We start from the raw sequence: 22500 nt of genomic DNA on the forward strand, positions 1-22500 counted from the left end.
CTAACGTTGTTGTGGCCATGTGGTCTAGTGGTATGACACTCGCTTTCGGATCGGAAGGGTCCTGGGTTCGAGTCTCGCTCGCTCGGCGCATTGATGAGTCCTTGAAGAAGGCTCTTTACTCACATTCTCTCACCGTACTCAGGTGTAAAATGAGTACCTGACCGTTAACAGCGTTGTCTCTGTCCGAAAAACATTGTAATATCGCCTAACAGGCGTCATGTCCCGTACTAAATGATAAATGTTGGTCAGGGCCCTCTTTGTAAAGCGCTTTGAGCACGTTGGTGGATATTGCACTAGATAAAAGCTCAATTTTTAAATTAAAACAAACAAACAACAAAACTAATAATTAAAATGGCGGTCTCAAAACAATCACCTAGAGCTCAGGTGTTAAATGAGTACCTGACCGTTAACAGCGTTGTCTCTGTCCTAAAAACATTATAATATCGCCTAACAGGCGTCATGTCCCGTACTAAATGTTAAATGTTACTGTTGGTCAGGGACCCCTTTGTAAAGCGCTTTGAGCATGTTAAGTGGATATTGTGCTGTATAAAAGCTCATTTGATCGACGGCTATGTGGTCTAGTGGTATGACACTCGCTTTCGGATCAGAAGGTACTGGGTTCGAGCCTCGCGCTCGGCGCATAGTTGAGCCCTTGGAAAAGGCTCTTTACTCACATTCTCTCACCACACTCGGGTGTAAAATGAGTACCTGGCCGTTAACAGCGTTGTCTTTGTCCGAAAAAAAATTTTTAACAACGCCTAACAGGCGTCATGTCCCGAACTAAGTGTAAAATTTTGCTGTTAGTCAGGGACACCTTTGTAAACCGCTTTGAGCACGTTTAGTGGATATTGCGCTGTATAAAAGCTCATTTTTAATTTTAGTACAATAAATATTTTGTGTTGGCTTGAGAGCATTTTCATTACAATAATTATTAGCGCATAGCCTTTTGGGCTACCAGACCTGTGAATAAGTACGCGCTGATTTGATTGAGAATAATTCCATTACTATTAATTAACCGATATTGTCTTGGGTTAACAGACCTGCTAATAAGTACGCGTTGATTATAACCATACAAAACACTTTGGTATGATGTGAGAGAGTGAAGCGGATACCAAAGAAAAATATAAAAAATGAACTTTTATATAGGGCAATTTCCACTAAATGTGCTCAAAGGGGTCTCTCGCCAACTGGAATACTTTATAGATAGTATTGTTGTTTTTATTGAGCTTTTTTTATATAGCGCAATATCCACAAAATGTGCTCAAAGCGCTTTACAAGGGGTCCCTGGTCAACAGCAACATATAACATGTAGGACGGGACATGCCGCCTGTTAGGCGAATTTACAATTTTCCGGACAAAGACAACGCTGTTAACGGCCAGGTACTCATTTTACACCCGAGTACGGTGAGAGAATGTGAGTAAAGAGCCTTTTCCAAGGACTCAACTATGCACCGAGCGAGGCTCGAACCCAGGACCTTCCGATCCGAAAGCGAGTGTTATACCACAAGACCACATAGCCGCACATAGTATGCGGTTGGTAAAAAAAAACTCACAACATTGCCAACCAGAATTATAACGGACCATCACACAAAACTGTGTGTAACCCTGAACGTTTATAGTCTGGTTAATACAGTTCAGTGAGCATTACTCATAAACGCAGATGGCAAAAAGCAATAACAAAGACAAGAGTGATTCCACCTTAATTCTATCTACAGTCCGGTTAATACAGTTTAGTGAGAACTAATCACACATTGTGCGGCTATGTGGTTTAATGGTATAACACTCGCTTTCGAATCGGAAGGGCACGGGTTCGAGCCTCGCTCGGTACATATAGTTGAGTCCTTGGAAAATTATATTTACTAACATTATCTCACCGTACTCAGGTTAAAATGAGTATCTGGCTGTTAACAGCGTTGTCTTTGACGGGGTAAAAAATATAATATCGCCTAACAGGCGTCATGTCTCGTTCTACATGTTACGCTTTGCTGTTGTTCAGGGATTCTTTGTAAAGCGGTTTGAGCACATTTAGTGGATATTGCGCTATATAAAAGCTCAATTTTTAAATAATTAAAAAAAAAACAAACAAAAAAACAACTAATTAAATTGGCTGGCTCAATACAATCACCGAGAGCTGAGTGACGTCAATTTTGTTCCTTCTATTTATTATGCTATGCGTTTAAGTAAAATAATCACCATATCCACCAGCCGGATATGTAACGTACAACCAACTCACAAAACTATGTGTAACCTTGAACGCTCATAGTCTGACTGATAGAACTTAAGGAGAAAAAACCCACCGAAATGACTGTCCAAAAAAACAAAACAACAGAAAAAAACCCCAAAAAACAATAACAAAGAGCTGAGCGACGTCAATTTCGTTCCTTCTATAGGTGATTGATTAAGGTAAACACATGAAATTATAACACCTTATAGATAGTATGCGCTTGGCTTAGAAGCTCACAACATTGCCATCCGGAAGTATAACGGAACAACACACAAAACTATGTGTAACCTTAAACGTTTATAGTCTGATTAATACAGTTTAGTGAGAATCACTCATAAACGTGGATGGCAAATAAAAAACAAAAAGAAGGACCCGAGTGACGTCATCTTCGTTCTATCTATATTTATGTCCAAGAAGAGGAAGAGAACAAAATCTAAAAATATCAAATAGTAAAAGTGAATGAAAATTAACACCATCAATAGGATTCAATAGTCGTGACGTCACGTCCGCCCAGCATTCAGCAGCTTTGTTCTAAACAAAGAAAATCCGTACTTTTTATTCTTTATGCTGGCTAGAAATTTTTCACATGTCCTGTGATCAGAATGTATAAAAGACAAAACATGATCATATTTTTATAATGCTTTTCTCCTCTGGATACACTTTTATGCTCGTGGGAGATGAAGTATTTCATAAGGGCGGTGATGGAGATAATGGTGTCCGCCATTGTTGCGATAGTTTAGAACCAGTTACTCTGCGTCATTACGAGGGAAGTGACGTCACGACCGTTGAACCCTCTTTATTATTTGCGTACTACGTCATACAATCGGTCAGACGTCACTAGTTATCTCATTTTCTATGACGTGTCTCTCTTGACTCAAACGGTTTCGCATTTTCCCCCTTGTGCGGCCATGCGGTCTAGTAGCAGGGCCAGTTGCGGAAGGTCCTGGGTTCGAGTCCCGAGCTTCGCGTAGCTGAATCCTTGGAAAAGGCTCTTTACTTCTTTTGGTTTGTTTTTATTTTCTTTGTTTTGTTTTGTGATTTATATTGGAGACCACCACACGGCCATTGAGTGTGAATGAATGATTGAATTAATGAATAAATGATTGAATGATTGAATGAATGAATGAATGATTAAATGATTGAATGGATGATTGAATGAATGAATAAATGAATGGATGATTGAATGATTGAATGGATTATTGAATGGTTGAAAGAATGAATGAATGATTAAATGATTGAATGGATGATTGAATGATTGAATGAATGAATGAATGATTGAATGAATGAATGAATGATTGAATGAATGAATGAATGAATGAATGAATGAATGAATGATTGAATGATTGAATGAATGATTAAATGATTGAATGGATGATTGAATGATTGAATGGATTATTGAATGGTTGAAAGAATGAATGAATGATTGAATGAATTAGTTAATGATTGAACGAATGCTTGGATGATTAAACGAATGAATGAAAGCTAACAGGAATTAAATAATGAATGAATGATTGAATGAAATAATGATTGGATGAATTTTTGAATGAATGAATGAATGAATGAACGAATGAATTTTTGAATGAATGAATGAATGTTTGAATGAATAAAATAAGAAATGAATGACTGAACGAATAAGTTTATGATTGAATGAATAAAATAATTATTAAATGAGTGATTGAATGATTGAATGAATAAAATAATGAATGAATTATGGAATGAATGAATGAATGAGTGATTGAATTGATAAAATAACGAATGGATGATTGAATGAATAAATGAATAATAGTATATATAAATGAATGAATAAATGATTGAAATAATGAATGATTGAATTAATTGATAAATGGATTAATGAATGAATTATTAAATGAATGAATGATTGAATGAATGAATTATTTGATGGATATAAAATGAATGAATGATTGAATGGATAAATGGATACATGAATAAATGAATTTAATGATTGAATAAACGTATGAATTAATGAATAATTCATTGTATTAAGTAACTAATGGCTAATACATACATAAATTTAACGGTAACTGTTAAATAATTGAAAGAAAGAACATTTTCAAACAAATTGAACAGTAAATCTTTCTGTATCACAGTTAACAGTGACCCTCTGTTATGGAATTACACGTTTTAAAACTCGATCCAGCCCTTCATTTGAACATTTATACAACGAATCTGAAAACAGAACTTTTTTTCCCCGTGCCTTTTCGACCGTTGTGTATATTAATTTGTGCATTGATTACCTATTGATTGTAACTGGTTTTTTTGTTTGTTTGTTTGTTTGTTTGTTTGTTTGTTTGTTTTTTTTTTGGGGGGGGGCTGGTTGTTTTTTTTTTTTTTACAAAGCGTCCTGAGTGAGCACGTCTGAATGGAAGTGTGCTCTATATAAATGCTTCATTATTGTTATTATTATTATTATTATTATTATTATTATTATTATTATTATTATTATTATTATTATTATTATTATTATTATTATTATTATTATTATTATTATTATTATTATTATTATTATTATTATTATTATTATTATTATTATTATTATTATTATTATTATCATATTATTATTATTATTATTATTATTATTATTATTAAATTATTATTATTATTATTCATAATATTATTATTATTATTATTATTATTATTATTATTATTATTATTATTATTATTATATTATTATTATTATTATTATCAATATTATTATTATTATTATTATTATTATTATTATTATTATTATATTATTATTATTATTATTATATTATTATTATTATTATTATTATTGTTATTATTATTAACTGATAAATTAGTCATGTGTAAATGACGTACTGATATAACACAGTGCATGGTTGAACGATGAAATGAATAAAACGAAAGATTGTATTTGAGAGTGAACAACCAAACTTGAATGAATGAGTGAATGAATTAATAATAGATATGTGAAAAACGCAGACTTTAAAAATTTTGTAAGATTGATTAAAAATTGGACAGCTTTTTGGCCCTTGCTTATAACCATGAAGCGACGTATACATATATGCAGGTCTGACATCCGAACCCACTCATGGGCCTAGTTTAACATTGTTGTAATGGACAATATTTTGCGACATTTTTTTTTCTCGAGATTTCCATTACAACAATGAGCCCATAAGCAATAAGGTTATCAGACCTGTAAATAATTGCACGTCGCCCTGAAGGTACCTAGTTCGCTCACTGCCTTTTCGGCGCTGCATTGAGGTTTAAACTTGAAGTATTCCAGTCTTTCCTTTAAATAGACAAATTCCCATTTAAACATTTCTCCATCGCATTTTATTTCTTATTTAATTTAACTCTCTCCTTACCGGCCAATTTCCGGATTTTCCACAAAATTTCACACCCAACCTATAGGGAATGAGACTAGCGGAAGAGTAGCGTCCCTTGATTGGACCTCACCGGTGGAGAAGTTATTTGTAAACAAACCAACTACAAGCCAAACACTCCAAATAAAAAAAAAAAATTATTATTCATTTTAATTTCTGTACAAAAATGCACATCATAATCAACGTTATGCATTTTTGTACAGGAATATGAATAATACATTTTGTATTTGGAGCGCTTGGCTTGTTGCTGGTTTGTTTACAAAAAACTACTCCACCGGTGACGTCCAATCAAGGGACGCTACTCTTCCGCTAATCTCATTCCCTATACAAAAATAGATTTATTTCACTCAAACACAAAAGCTGTGAGTTCTTGCTATATATATATATATATATATATATATATATATTATATATATATATATATTTTTTTTTTTTTTTTTTTTTTGGGGGGGGGGGGGGGGGGGGGGGGGGTAAACGAGCTCTTCAACACAGTGTTTAATATACTTTAACTATAGCAACCATTTTTGTTCAAATATTATGATGTACAAAAGAAATGAGAATGAGAAAAATGTTGGCTGCATCGTAACGAATGGGACGATTTTCCTATGGGTGGTAAGGAGGGGGTTAAAAGAGAACGGAGGAAATAATGAGTAAAATAAACACAAGCTCTTATATAGCGCAATATCCACTAAACGTGCTCAAAACCCTTTAGAAAAGGTTCCTTCAAAAAGCGACACGTAACTTGTAGAACGAGACATGACTGACGCCTGTTCGATGATAATACCATTTTTTTTTCCGACAGAGACAACACTGTAATACGGCCAGGTACTCATTTTACACCTGAGTACGGGAAGAGAATGTGAGTAAGGAGCCTTTTCCAAGGACCAAACTATGCGCCAAGCGAGGCTCGAACCCAGGACCTTCGGATTCGAACGCGAGTGTCATACCATTAATAGATAAAGCCGCACAAATAACATTTAAATAAAAGAAAGATGTTTTCTGTTTTGTCTTGTTGGAAATTTTAAGACGCATTGTGATGAACTGTTAAATAACAAGGAATATATATATTTATATATATATATATATATATATATATATTATATATATATATATATATATTATTTTAATATTTACTACAATGTTGGAGTCAACCTGCATCGATGTTTCAGGCCTTTTCAGCCACCGTCAGGACTGTGTGTTACATGAGTTTGGTTTGCTGTGTGTTGTTGCTTGTCGAGCACTTTTCGTACCATATTTGTATTCTACACGATTCAATATATATATATATATATATATATATATATATATATATATATATTATATATATATATTATATATTATATATATACTTAGATGCTTTTTTTTATTTTTTAACTTGATTTTTGGATGAATGAATGAATGAGTGAATGATTGAAAGAATCAAAGAATCAATTATTGAATCATTAATCATAGCAATGAATCTACCAATCAATAAACCAGTCAGTCCATTATTCCATCAAACAAATTAGCAATCAATACACCAGTCAATCTACCAATCAATAAACCAGTCAGTCCATTATTCCATCAAACAAATTAGCAATCAATACACCAGTCAATCTACCAATCAATATATATTACAGTGGATGACGTAATCAGTCGGATGGTGAAAAGGTTTGAACTGAGATATTGCCAAGTGTAGTTAGAAGGTCAATTTTTATCCAAAATGAGTTCTTGTCATAAATGATTAAACCAACCCTTTTTGTACATCTTCAGGAAATATTAAAGCTTACTTTCACTTCTAAATATTTTTTACAGCTCTAGTCAAGTTGAAAAATTATGAAATTTTAGAAAATTTGCTGGATACCTTTCCCATAAATATGACCATAACTTCATGAAGAATCACCCGATTTACTTCAGATAAAAATTAAAATGATCTGGGGAGCATATTCTTTCAGAAAATGCAAATCCAAAATTTTCACCTTCCGACTGATTACGTCATGCACTGACACAAATTATCTAATCAATTGTTTAATCAATCAACACAAGAGAACTTGGTTCGCATTTCTATTTCAAGTCAATGGAGATGAAATAAAGATGACGTCACTCATCTCTTTGTTAACGATAGAGTGATTATGGAGAGACTTCGAATAGGAACAATACAGATAGAACGAAGTTGACGTCACTCAGGTCTTTGTTATTGTTATTTTTTTGTTGTTTTTTTTGCCATCCACGTTTATGAGTAATTCTCACTAAACTGTATTAACAATACAATACAAAAGAAATATTTAAAAATTGAGCTTTTATATAGCGCAATATCCACTTAACGTGCTCAAAGCGCTTTACAAGGGGTCCCTGGTCAACAGCAACATTTAACATGTAGGACGAGACATGACGCCTGTTAGGCGATATTACAATTTTTCGGACAAAGACAACGCTGTTAACGGCCAGGTACTCATTTTACACCTGAGTACGATGAGAGAATGTGAGTAAAGAGTCTTTTCCAAGGACACGTTCATGGATACACACAGTTTTGTGGGTTGGTCCGTTTTACTTCCGGATGGCAATGTTGTGAGTTTCTTAGCCAAGCACACACCATCTAAATGGTGGATTACTTTGATAACGGGATTTAAAAGAGCGAGGATGGGTGATCTTTATAGATAGTTCGAAGATGACGTCATTCAGGTCTTTGTTATTGTTTTTTGCCATCCGCGTTTATGAGTAATGCTCACTAAACTGTATTAACCATACAATACACGTTCATGGATACACACAGTTTTGTGTGTTGGTCCGTTATACTTCCGGATGGCAATGTTATGAGCTACTTAGCCAAGCGCATACTATCTATCGACGACCAGCATTTTTTTTTTACTAGAGAACGAGATACTATCACTCTAACAGCACCAGACGCTCAGTCGCACAATGTATGTATCCAGTCCTCCGAAAAACTGGCTCCACACTTCCTATGAGATTGGAACCAGATTTTTAACATCTAATTTATTCCCTATTCACATTATAAAATTAACCTCTATTTTTTTTTTAACCCTTTTTCCCCAGCAATGAGATTCAATTTCCGAAACCAGAGGATGATTTTGTAGATTCTACGGCACAGGAACTCACATGCACAACACTCTTGGTGCTATTCTAAGATGGCTTTAGCCGTGGTCATTATTATTATTTGACGTGGTCAGTTGCCTGTGGTCATTGATTATTATTATTATCATTATTATTATTATTATTATTATTATTATTATTATTATTATTATTATTATTATTATTATTATTATTATTATTATCATTAGATTCGTTCAATGAATCAAGACTCAACACTCAGGATCAGTTTTTGCACATCTCAGTTTGTGTGTGTTTATGTGTGTTTGCGTGTGTATGTGTGTAAATTTGACAACAACCAACACACCTGTGTTGATTCAACCCAGGATTTGACACACTATAGCCCGTGCCGTATTCCTGCCCGCTGCTGAAAGAGAAATAATAACAATATCTGACGTTGCTTTGGAATTTCTGTATATTCATTCATTTTGAAAGTGGTCAGTTTCGTTGAAGGAGCAAATTGAAATAATATTCATTCTCGGCACTGGACATAGACTGACCACTGGGCTGGACAGACCCTGACCCCTGGGATCGGAACCAAAAACCAAAACAGTGAACAACAAACCGGCTTTAGTTTGTTTTGTTTTGTTTTTGTTCTCCTCAAAACATGTCAGTTATTGGGGTAAGTAGATTGTTGTTGTTATTGTTATTCTATAGATAGTATGCGCTTGGCTAAGAAGTTCACAACATTGCCATCCGGAAGTATATACGGACCAACACACAAAACTGTGTGTAATCTTGAACGTTTATAGTCTGGTTAATACCGTTTAGTGTGAAGTATTCAAAAACGCGGATGGCAAAAAACAATAACAAAGACCCGAGTGACGTCAACTTCATTCTATCTATAAAGATAGAACGAAGTTGACGTCACTCAAGTCTTTGTTATTGCTTTTTTTTCCTCACTAAATTGTATTGAATTGACAAAAGATAGTATGCGCTTGGATTAGAGACTCACAACATTGCCATTCGGAAGTATAACGGACCAGTACACAATACTATGTGTAACCTTGAACGTTTATAGATAGAATGCGCTTGGCCAAGGAGTTCACAACATTGCCATCCGGAAGTATAACGGACCAACATACAAACTCTGTGTAACCATGAACTTTTTAGTCTGGTTAATACAGTTTTAGTGAGAACAACTCACAAACGCGGATGGCAAAAACAATAACAAAGGTCTGAGTGACGTCATCTGCATACTATCTATAGTCTGGTTAATACCGTTTGGTTGGGTGGCAAAAAAAAAAAAAAAAACAATAACAAAGACCTGGGTGACGTCATTTCCTGTTATCTTTCTCTTTTTTTTTTCTTCTTGGTCTTTTGTTCTTTTATTATAATCTCGAGTGACTTTCGTTTGTTTCAAAAGATAATCAAATTCAACTCAAATCTCCTTATCGATCACTTTCAGTATTCTCCGAAAATGGCATGCTTACCCAGCAGAAAAATTGAGTTTTAAAAACTCAAACAATCTCTCTACAAAACAACTTTAAGTTCTTATGAATAGGGATGATCTATAGATAGTATGCGCTCGGCTAAGAAGCTCATAACATTGTCATCCGGAAGTATAACGGACCAAAACACAAAACTGTGTGTTTTCCCTGAATGTTTATAGTCGGGTTAATACAGTTCAGTGAGCATTACTCATAAAACGCGGATGGTAAAAAAACAATAACAAAGAACTGAATGACGTCATCTTCGAACTATCTATATTACATTTCCGTGTGCTCGAGGTCATTGGTCACATTGCAAAATGTGCTCAAAGTGACCCACTTAGTGAAAAGTGTTCACAGCTTTTTAAATATTTAACATCACGATTGGTCATTTTATTCAGCTTAACTCATGGCTATGTTTATAAGTTTTTGTAAACAAAGCAGCTTGTTTACATTTTTAAAGAAATATCCAATCGTTGGGCAGCAACAAATCATGTGATTGATGACCTGGTTTTACGAAAACATGAATATTAGATCGCTCCCATTAAACAAAGCAAAGATCATTCTTCAAAAGTTTGTGATTGTACAAAATAAATCTGAATAAGAAAAAAAATGTATATTGTGTCGTAACAAATGTGACGATTTTACTGCAGGTGGTAAGGGGGGGGGGGGGGGGGGGGGGGGGGGGGGGGGTAAAAAAAAACTTCAAAAAGCAATGATAACACTTAATAATCAAGTTTTTATTGAGCCCCCCCCCCCCTCTTTCACCCCCCCCCCACCACCCCCCCCCACTCACCACCCCCTCCCCCCCTCTCCCTCCCCCTAACCCCCCCCCTCTCCACCACCCCTCCCCCCCCCCCCTCTCCCCCCATCCCCCCCCTCCCCCCCTCCCCTCCACCCCCCTCCCCCCCCCCTCTCCCCCCCCTCCCCCCTCCCCCCCCCCCCCCCCCCCCCCCACCTTGTACGGCGTGTGCTAATCCCCGCCCGTCGCACTCTGCCGATGCGGAACGGGTGAAGATGTTATCGTTGTAAACCGGAAACCGGAAACCCGTAAACACGACGACGTCACGTGATATTGATGCTGTGGGTTTCCTTTAAAAACTCACAACATCCGCCAACCAGCCTGATATATCGTCATACCGACACACAAAACGATGTGTAACCAGCCTGAAACGTTTATAGATAGAATGAAGTTGACGTCACTCAGATCTTTGTTATTGTTTTTTTTTTTATTTTTTTTTTTTTTTTTTTTTTTTGAAATCCACGTTCATGAGTAATTGTCACTTAACTCTATTAACTAGACTATAGATAGTATGCAGATGACGTCACTCAGGCCTTTGTTATTGTTTTTGCCATCCGCGTTTGTGAGTTGTTCTCAATAAACTGTATTAACCAGACTATTTAAAAATTCTTTGGGTTACACATAGCTTTGTGTGTAGGTCCGTTATACTTCCGGATGGCAATGTTGTGAACTCCTTGGCCAAGCGCATTCTATCTATATACGTTCAAGGTTACACATAGCTTTGTGTGTAGGTCCGTTATACTTACGGATGGCAATTCTGTGAGCTTCTTAGCCAAACGCATACATTTTTTTAACACTCTGTCTTCCCACAAGCCTGGGTTGTAATATCAATCAAGGTTGTTGTTTTTTCCCTCTGTCCACCTTCATTAAAAAAAAACACTTGAGCTTTTATCTATATAGAATGCTGTTGACGTCATTCGGGCCGTTGCTATTGTTTTTTGCCATCCGCGTTTATGAGTACTTCTCACTAAACTGTATTAACCAGACTATAAACGTTCATGATTACACACAGTTTTGTGTGTTGGTCCGTTATACTTCCGGATGGCAATGTTATGAGCTTCTTAGCCAAGCGCATACTATCTATAGCGCAATATCCACTAAATGTTCTCAAACCGCTTTACAAAGGGTCCCTGACCAACAGCAACACGTAACATGTAGAACGAGACATGACGCCTATTAGGCGATATTACAACCAAAAAAAATTCGTCTAAGTTAACGCTGTTGAGGGATAGGTACTCATTTTATACCTGAGTACGGTGAGGGAATGCGAGTAAAGAGTCTTTTTTCTAAGGACTCAACTATGCGCCGAGCGAGGCTCGAACTCAGGACCTTCTGATCTGAAAGCGAGTGTCATACCACTAGACCACATAAAAGCCGCACAAGTAGTGAATGGGTAACTGGTAGATCTGACCGAAAGTACTTTGTCCAAATGGCAGCAAGAAATTTCAATTTTCATTTTAACGCTACAAATACAGAGATAAGCTTTCGGTTCTATGACGCTGGGAGTTGTAAATAGATTTAATATTGGCTCTCATGAAGTAACGATGTCCCCATTTTCACCCCAACCAAAATAAAAATTAAATAAATAATTATACAATTTTTTAATAATAATAATAAATAATAATAATAATAATAATAATAATAATAATAATATTAATAATAATAATAATAATAATAATAATAATAATAATAATAATAATAATAATAATAATGAAAACAATAATAATAATAAAAATAATAATAATAATAATAATAATAATAATAATAATAATAAATAATGATAATAATAATAATATAATAATAATAATAATAATAATAATAATAATAATTAATAATAATAATAATAATAATAATAATAATAATAATAATAATAACAATAATATAATAATAATAATAATTAATAATAATAATAATAATAATAATAATGATAATAATAATAATGATAATAATAATAATGATAATAATAATAATAATAATAATATAATAATAATATTAATAATAATAATAATAATGATAACAATAATAATAATAATAATAATAATAATAATAAATAATAATAATAATAATAATAATATATAATAATAATAATAATAATAATAATAATAATAACATAATAATAATAATAATATAATATAATAATATAATAATAATAATATTAATAGAATATATATAATAATAATAATAATAATAATAATAAATAATAATAATAATATAATAATAATAATAATAATAATAATAATAATAATAATAATAATATTAATATAATAATAATAATAATTAATAATAATAATAATAATAAAAATAATAATAATAATAATGATAATAATAATATATAATAATAATAATAATATAATAATAATAATAATATAAAAATAATATAATAATAATAATAATAATAATAATAATATAATAAATAATAATAATTAATAATAATAATAATAATAAAATATATAATAATAATAATAATAATAATAATAATAATAATAATAATATTAATAATAATAATAATAATAATATTAATAATATTAATAATAATAATAATAATAATAATAATAATAATAATTAATAATAATATAATAATAATAATAATAATAATATAATAATAATAATATAATAATAAATAAATAATAGTCATCAATCGATCATGTTTTGAATGGATATCAAATATCAGCATAGAAAAACACCAGACACAAATCAATGCATTCATCCCACCGTGGTCTGACAACTGTAAAATTATTAACTAAATTTATTGCCTCACTGGACCCAATAATAAATGGGTAGTATCACCAGCTTTGAATGAGTTGACATAAATCATACGGTATTGGTTTTGAAATTGTTACACCCCCCCCCTCCCCACCCTTTCCTCCTCTTCCCTCCTTCGCCTTTATATATTTATTTATATATTTTGCACCGTAATCAAAGGATCAGCTCGTAGTATCACTGGACTCAGTATTGAATGGGTACGACTGACTCTTGAACTCTTCAGCATAAATCATTCACGCCTCAACGACTGCCAGCGACGATTGCCCTCGAATTAAAGGATTAAGTCCTTGTCAAAGGGGGGGGGGGGGGGAGGCTAGTGGAGGGGGGAGGGGGGGGGGGTGGAGTGGAGAGGGGAGTGGGGAGGGGGATAGGAGGAGCGAATATTTTCGAGAGTCATTTTGGGGAAAACCCTTGATTCCTAATTCTTAAACTCACTCAACCCTAACACCGACTCTATCCGTAGTATACCCGGGGTTACTTTTACCGCATGCCTATTTATGACATTTTTCTGAGACAAATTATAGGCGTAGTATCAAAGCTAATGTTTTTTTTTAATTTTTACATGTTAATGGTAGATGAAAAAAAAACTATCTATGAACATGCTCATTTTTAATACATTTTTTCTCATTTTGAAAAGTAGCAAAAAATCTCTAGGATTGAGTGAGTTTACCCTCTCCTTACCACTCATAGGAAAATCGTCACATTCGTTACGATGCAGCCAACATTTGTCTCATTCTGATTTCTTTTGTACATCATAATAATATTTGAACAAAAATGGTTGCTATAGTTAAAGTATATTAAACACTGTGTTGAAGAGCTCGTTTATAAAAAAAAAAATAATCTAGGTATAGATAGAATGCGCTTGGCCAAGGAGTTCACAACATTGCCATCCGGAAGTATAACGGACCAACACACAAACTCTGTGTAACCATGAACTTTTATAGTCTGGTTAATACAGTTTAGTGAGAACAACTCACAAACGCGGATGGCAAAAACAATAACAAAGGCCTGAGTGACGTCATCTGCATACTATCTATAGCAAGAACTAACAGATTTTATGTTTGAGTGAAATAAATCTTTTTTTTTTTTTGGTATAGATAGTATGCGCTTGGCTAAGAAGCTCACAACATTGCGATCCGGAAGTATAACGGACCAACACACAAAACTATGTGTTTTAACATTAACGTTTATAGTCTGGTTATTACAGTTTAGTAATAATTACTCACAAAGGCGGATGGCGAAAAACAATAACAAATACCTGAGTGACCTCATCTTCGTTCTATCTATAGGTTGGGTGTGAAGTTTTGGGGCCAATCTGGAAAATGGCCGGTAAGGAGAGAGTAAAGCCTGGGACGGATAGTCGATCTCCTACACACACGAATAGGCTTCAACAGTCGTGACGTCACTTCCCTCGTTATGACTTATTGTAACTTAATAACTGGTTCTATCTAAACTATCGGAACAATGGCGGAAGCCCTTATGAAATACTTCTTCGACGAGCATAAAAGTGTATCCAGAGGAGAAAACCATTATAAATTTGATCATGTTTTGACTTTTATACATTCTGATCACATAACATGTGAAAAAGTTCTAGCCAGCATGAATAATAAAAAGGACCGATTTTCTTTGTTTAGGACCACGATGGCCGCCGTTGCTGGGCGACGTGACATCAGACTATTGCTCCTATTGGGGGCACCGTGGCGTAGCGTAGCGTGGCTCAGCGGTACGGTCTTTGCTTCGTACCCAAAAGATACCGAATTCGATCACCCGCTGCGCTGTGTGGCCTTGAGCAAGTAACCTCGCCCTAAGCTCACTTTGCGGCGATGCACTGCGGCTGACGCCTGAGTTATTTCAGTCTTTGCTTGGGATATGCCCTAAAGACATATTATTTCCTCCTGGGGAGGAATAATGGGAGTTATTATTATTATTATTATTATTATTATTATTATTATTATTATTATTATTATTATTATTATTATTATTATTATTATTATTATTATTATCATTATCATTATTATCATTATTATTATTCCACTCTGAAAGCGAGTGTCATACCACTAGACCACATTATAACCGCTTGATATAATTTTAAGGAAAACCGTTTTAAATATGGAATTCCAAACGACAGAGACCGTCTTTCGTCACCAGTGACAAGTCTTGTTTTGCCATATTTTATCATTTGGAATTCCGTGTCTTTTTAAAAATGTATTTATTCACTAATGTATTCATTTCTTATTTATTTATTTATTTATTTATTTATTTATTTATTAATTTATTTATGTATTTATTTATTTATTTATTAATTTATTAATTTATTTATTTATTTATTTATTTATTTATTTATTTATGTATTTATTTATTTATGTATTTAATGTGTTTATTTATTAATTCATTTTTGTATTTATTTTATAATTTATTAGATTATTCATTTAAATGTTTATTTATTTATTCATTAATATTTATCTATTTATATATTTACCTATTTATAGAATTTTTTTTCATTTATTGTTTATTTATTTATTTATTTATTCATTTTTATTTTATTTATTTATTTAAGTTTTAGTTCATTTACTTATTATATAAGTCATTAATTAATTTTTTTTTTTTTGAAAGAATCTTTTACACGCAAGCTCGTAGTGTTATTGGGCACGATAAAAATAACTCGTTTAAGAAATGCAAAGCAATGAAAGAATCGTATGTTGTTTAAACTACAAAATAAGATGCGATTACAAAAGGAATGCATTCAGTCCTTCAGGGGGACTTAGTCTAACACTTCAAATGAGATTGGAACCTGTATCCTAGCACCGAACGTTTGTTCCCTATAACTTGATATTGTAAAAAGAGTCACTCATGTCCTTATTGATCTCATTCATCCTAATTTGTGACCCTTCGCCTCAAAACGGTATTAAGTCGGGATGGTTAAGATGTTGAAAATTTAATTTATAGCCAGATATATCCGAATTGTGTTGAGTTTGTATGTTTTATTGAGGAGAATGGATACCATATTTTAGGGTGATAATGTCAACAATTTATATTTTTGACCAGTTTAACATTTAATTCGGCTTTTAAGCATCTGGTTCGTTCCGACATTATATCGTTTTGAGAAGATGGGTCATAAATTGAGTGGCAACAGGGACAGGAAAATGACGTGGAATATTTCCAGCTTTGATATAAAAATCTTTCTTTTGTAGATGCTATGTGGTCTAGTGGTAAGACACTCGCTTTCGGATCGGAAGGTCCTGGGTTCGAGCCTCGGGCTCGGCGCATAGTTGAGTCCTTGGAAAATGGCTCTTTACTCACATTCTCTCACCGTACTCATGTGTAAAATGAGTACCTGGCCGTTAACAGTGTTGCCTTTGTCCGAAAAATTGTAATATCGCCTAACAGGCGGCAGGTCCCGTCATACATGTTAAATGTTTCTGTTGACCAGGGACCCCTTTTAAAGCGCTTTGAGCATATTTTAGTGGATATTGCGCTATATAAAAGCTCTACTTAAGCTCTATTTAGTTTGAATATAAACATTTGTCTTTTGTAGATTATAATCTGGTGGGGTTTTTTGGGCATCTTGACTCACTTTAACTTAAACTTAATTAGAAATATAATAACTAATTCCCATTTTTGACTCATCGTCTCAAAACGGTATTATGTCTGAACGAACCAAATTCTTAAAAACCGAATTTAATGTTAAAGTGGTCAAAAATATAAATTGTTGGCATTAGCAACCTAAAAAATGATATCCATTCTCCTCAATAAAACATACAAACTCCCAACACAAGTCTGATATTTCAGGCTATAAATTCAATTTTCACCATCTTAACCATCCCGAGTTAATATACCATTTTGAGGTGAAGGGTCAGATATAGTAACTAATTCCCATTTTCATTCGGACATTATTTGATTTGTTTTGGTTTGTTTCCAGGAGCCCCACCCTCTTGGTCCAGGAACACCCCTAGCCATGCTGGCCGCCCAATGCAACAAGTTGTCCAACAAATCTCCACCGCCTTTCAGCGACTCACCAACCACAAAAGGTCTCGGGTTCCATCCCTGGAGAAAGGCCGAGCCGTCCTCGCCGGGTCCCTGTGCCATCGGTGCAAATTCGGACAACAAAACGCCCAACCTGACAACGAGCATCAGCAGCCAATCAAATTCATCGTATTTGAATTATGGGCGGTCCTCCGTGACATCTGCCATGTCAACGGCTTCCGGAGGCGGGGCCTTGTATGCAAATGAGCAGTATCATTCTTCCTCCGTGCTTGGGGGAATTGGAACCGGAAGTGGAGTGAGTGATGTCTACAATGGGGATGGAACACATTCACCAGCCCAGACCAAAGTAGGTTCAAACCTTAATGAAAATGTGTTGTTTTTTTTTAATTAAAAAAAATTGAGCTTTTCTATAGTGCAATATCCACTAAACGTGCTCAAAGCGCTCTACAAGGGGTCCCTGGCCAACAACAGCAACACTTAACATGTAGGACGGGACATGACGCCTGTTAGGCGATATTATACTTTATTTTCGGACGAAGACAACTCTGTTAACGGCCAGGTACTGTGAGAGAATGTGAGTAAAGAGCCTTTTTACAAGAACTCAACTATACGCCGAGCGAGTCTCGAAACCAGGACCTTCCGATCGGGAAAGCGAGTGTCATACCACTAGACCACATAGCCGCACGTTCAACCCTCAATGAAAATGTTTTTCTCACACATACAAGCCTACTTGAAAACACATAACAATGTGAAATTGAATATAAGGTTCAATTAACTCTCTCCTTACCAGCTATTTTCAGAATTTTACCCCAAAACCTCATACTAACACAATACAAAAATTGATTTTTCAAACAGATTAGCAACGAGATTATTCTAGATTTTGTTCAGAAAATGACCTCTGCAACACAGTGTCGAGTTTTTATAGCTATAACTATAGGCTGCCTCTATTCTCATCCCCCCCCCCCCCCCCCCCCCGCCCCCCGGGCCGATTGGATTACAGAAAAAAACGTCGCCGGCTTTTTGCGATTTGGATTTGATTGATTTTTTTTTTTTTAATTTTGCAACTTGTGACAAGAAACTTAACAAATTACTGCATTACAACCTTTGGATTAAACATACAACAATTGTGGACTACTATTATGAAGACTAGCATCCTAGACTAGGGGGATGAGAATAGTCACTTCGATAACTATAACAAAATGAAATCAGAGTGAGAAAATTGTTGGATGCATCGTAATGAATGTGACGTGGTAAGGAGGGGGGGGGGGGTTAAACAAATGAAAACAGATAATGTGGACGTTTCGTGCGGCTATTGGTAAGACACTCGCTTTTGGATCGGAAGGTCCTGGGTTCGAGCCTCGCGCTCGGCGCATAGTTGAGTCCTTGGAGAAGGCTCTTTCCTCACATTCTCTCACCGTACTCAGCTATATATTGTGCGGCTATGTGGTCTCGTGGTATAACATTCGCTTTCGGATCGTAAGGTCCTGGGTTCGAGCCTCGCGCTCGGCGCATAGTTGAGTCCTTGGAGAAGGCTCTTTTCTCACATTCTCTCACCGTATTCAGCTGTAAAATGAGTACCTAGTCGTTAGCAGTGTTATCTCTGTCAGAAAAAAATTAATGTATCGTTCTACATGTAATAATAATAATAATAATAATAATAATAATAATAATAATAATAATAATAATGATAATAATAATAAATAATAATAATAATAATAATAATAATAATAAATAATAATAATAATAATAATAATAATAATAATAATAATAAATGGCATTTATATAGCGCTTTACCCCGTTGTCACAGGTTCTAAGCGCTTTACAGTGATATACAACAAAACATATTACAGTGAGACAAGTGTGAAGGAAACGTGATACGAATTTAATGTAACAACAACAAAATATGAAAATAATATTGCAACATTATGACGTAAAAAGATAAAACTTTAAGCGATGTTTGAACGTTGTCAACGAATCCGAGCATCTCACGTGTGACGGGAGAGAGTTCCAAAAATGGGGGGCCGAAAATTGAAAAGACTGTTTACCTATTTTACGCAATGGCTTAGGTTTGACAAGGATTGATTGGTCATTGCTTGACCTCAAGTTTCTATTGGGGACATGAATGTTTAGAAGGTCTTTAATATAGGAGGGACTGTTCGTGCTCAGGGATTTGTAGACAACAGTACAAATCTTATAGACAACTCTTTTTTCCACAGGAAGCCAATGTAACTCACGGAGAAGAAGAGTTGCTGACGGGTATTTTTTGTTATTGCGTACAATGAGCCTGGCTGCGTTATTTTGAGCAACTTGAAGTTTGCTAATTTTGTCTTTAGCTAAATTCGCCCAAAGGGAGTTACAATAGTCCAATTTAGATAAAACCAGGGAATTACGTGTTGCTGTTGGTCAGAGATCGCTTGTAAAGCACTTTGAGCAAGTTTAGTGGATATTGTTCTATATAAAAGCTCAATTTTAAAATGAAGAATGGTTTTCTAAAACTCCCTAACTCCGTTTTTCCCATTTTGAGATATTGAGGATTATTTCCCCTGAAATTTCTCATTCCGTCTGTTATTTTATCATGTTTAAACTTCTAATTCATACAAATCTAGGGGGAAATTATTGTGTCAGTTGATATTTTAAATAAATTTTACATTTCAATTTATCTCAAGGAATGAAAATCTCAAAAAGTAGAATTATCGACTTAACCCTCTCCTTACCAACTACAGGAAAATCGTCACATTCGTTACGATGCAACCAACAACTTTCTCATCTCATTATTCTTGTTTCTCATAAACTTTGATGAAAATTTGTTTATAATAAAAAAAGATTTGAGCTTTTATATAGCGCAATATCCACTAAACGTTCTCAAAGCGCTTTACAGGGGTCTCTAGTCAACAGCAACATTTAAAATGTAGGACGGGATATGACGCCTGTTAGGCGATATTACAAATTTTTGGGACAGAGACAACGCTGTTAACGGCCAGGTACTCATTTTACACCTGAGTACGGTGAGAGAATGTGAGTAAAGAGCCTTCTCCAAGGACTCAACTATGCGCCGAGCGCGAGGCTCGAACCCAGTACCATCCGATCCGAAAGCGAGTGTCATACCACTTGAGACCACATAGCCGCACTCATAAACTTTAATGAAAATTTGTTTATTATAGCCATAACAAAACTTGACACTGTATTGTAGAGCTAATTTTGCTGAACAATATTATTATGCATAGAATGTACATGTTAATCGTCTTTTTGAGTAAGAAAAATCTATTTTTGTGTTGGGTGGATGTGACGTTTTGGGGAAAATTCTTAAACTGGTCGGTAAGGAGAGGGTTAATGAGTTTTGGATAACCAACCTTCATATAGATAGTATGCACTTGGCTAAGAAGTTCACAACATTGCCATCCGGAAGTATAACGGACCAACACACAAAACTAAGTGTAACTATGAACGTTTATAGTCTGGTTAATATAATTTAGTGATAAGTATTCATAAAGGTAGATGGCAAAAAAAAAAAACAAAACAAAAAACAATAACAAAGACCTGTGTGACGTCATCGTTGTTCTATCTATAGAATCTGCATTTTTCTTCTTCTCTTCTTCTGCTTTGAGGAGACTGACAGGCCTTCAGCATCAATAGGCGGTCATCATAAATAAGTAATAGGGAATGAGATTAGCGGAAGAGTTAGTAGTCTTTCCTTAGAATATATCCTAAAGACATATTAATTTTCTCTATGGGATGAATGAAGGGAATTTATTTATCTTTTATAGGGAATGAGATTAGCGGAAGAGTAGCGTCCCTTGATTGGACGTCACCCATAGTCTGTGACGTCAGCGGCGGAAAAGTTATTAGAGAGAGAACGTCATGTTGGTTGTGCGCATACGTCTCTCGTCCTCGCTTCCGGGCACAACCAACATGACGTTCTCTCTCTAATAACTTTTCCGCCGGTGACGTCACAGACTATGGGTGACGTCCATCCGCTAATCTCATTCCCTATAAAAGATAAATAAACTCCCTTTATTCATCCCATAGAGAAAATTAATATGCCTTTAGGATATATTCTAAGGAAATACTGGAATAACCCAGGCGTCAACCGCAGTGCAGCGTCGCAAATTAATGAGCTAGGGCGAGGTGACTTGCTCAAGGTCACTGAGAGCAGCGGCGGGTAATCGAACTCGGTACCTTTCGGGGTACGAAGCAAAGATCGTTTCCACCGAGCCATGCCTTTTATTCAGAAGAAAATGATCCCCCTCATAATAGGATTGAATAGTCTGATGTCACGTCCGCCCAGCAACCAGCGGCTTGGTTCTAAACAAAGAAAATCGGTACTTTTTTAGACTTCGTACAAAAACTTCTATATTAAATTTCTATTACATCGTTGTGACAGAATGCGACTTTAACCTCTGTCACAGGATTTTCCGCGAAGAAAATCTATTTTTAGAATAACAATTTTGTAAATATATTTGGGTAAAAACTATCTTTTTCTTACTCTGTTTTTTTATTATTTTAATTTTAAACCCCAGATTCACGCAGACAGCAGCTCCTTGACTGGAGGTCACAGCAGCCTGGGCAGTATGTACTCACGCATGCATCCACTCACCTACGATTCTTGGGCCTTCAATGTAACCCCGCCCACTCCATCCCACCAGCACAGCACAAGCTCCGCCCATCCGTCAATCAAAACCGAAGTAGGGGTACCCAATACCTCTGTATCGTCTGTCAACACAACCTCGACACCGAGCTGGTGGGATGTCCACGCAGCGGCAGGGGCGGGGTCTTGGTTGTCAGGTGACCACAGTTCAGCCACGCCCTCTCCATTACGATCTCAGATTACTCCATCCGCCTATACCT

The 22500-nt window shown here is 34.9% G+C and overlaps 1 protein-coding gene across 1 annotated transcript in view; it reads left to right on the forward strand.

The window, feature by feature from the left end:
• The first annotated feature begins 8753 nt into the window (after positions 1 to 8753).
• LOC144958886 (transcription factor Sp9-like) overlaps positions 8754 to 22500 on the forward strand; it is a 15741-nt gene continuing 1994 nt past the window's right edge. Inside the window, exons 1-3 of the mRNA XM_078891153.1 lie at positions 8754 to 9298; positions 17591 to 18001; positions 22173 to 22500. The exon at positions 22173 to 22500 is cut by the window's right edge and continues 1994 nt beyond it. Coding sequence (XP_078747279.1) covers positions 9284 to 9298; positions 17591 to 18001; positions 22173 to 22500 — 754 coding nt within the window. The 5' untranslated portion in view covers positions 8754 to 9283. The remainder of the gene's footprint in view (positions 9299 to 17590; positions 18002 to 22172) is intronic.

This window comes from Berghia stephanieae, chromosome 13, assembly GCF_034508935.2.
Source record: "Berghia stephanieae isolate SIO BIC M18660-M18661 chromosome 13, UCSD_Bste_1.3, whole genome shotgun sequence".
In the NCBI taxonomy this organism is placed as follows: Eukaryota; Metazoa; Mollusca; class Gastropoda; order Nudibranchia; family Aeolidiidae; genus Berghia; species Berghia stephanieae.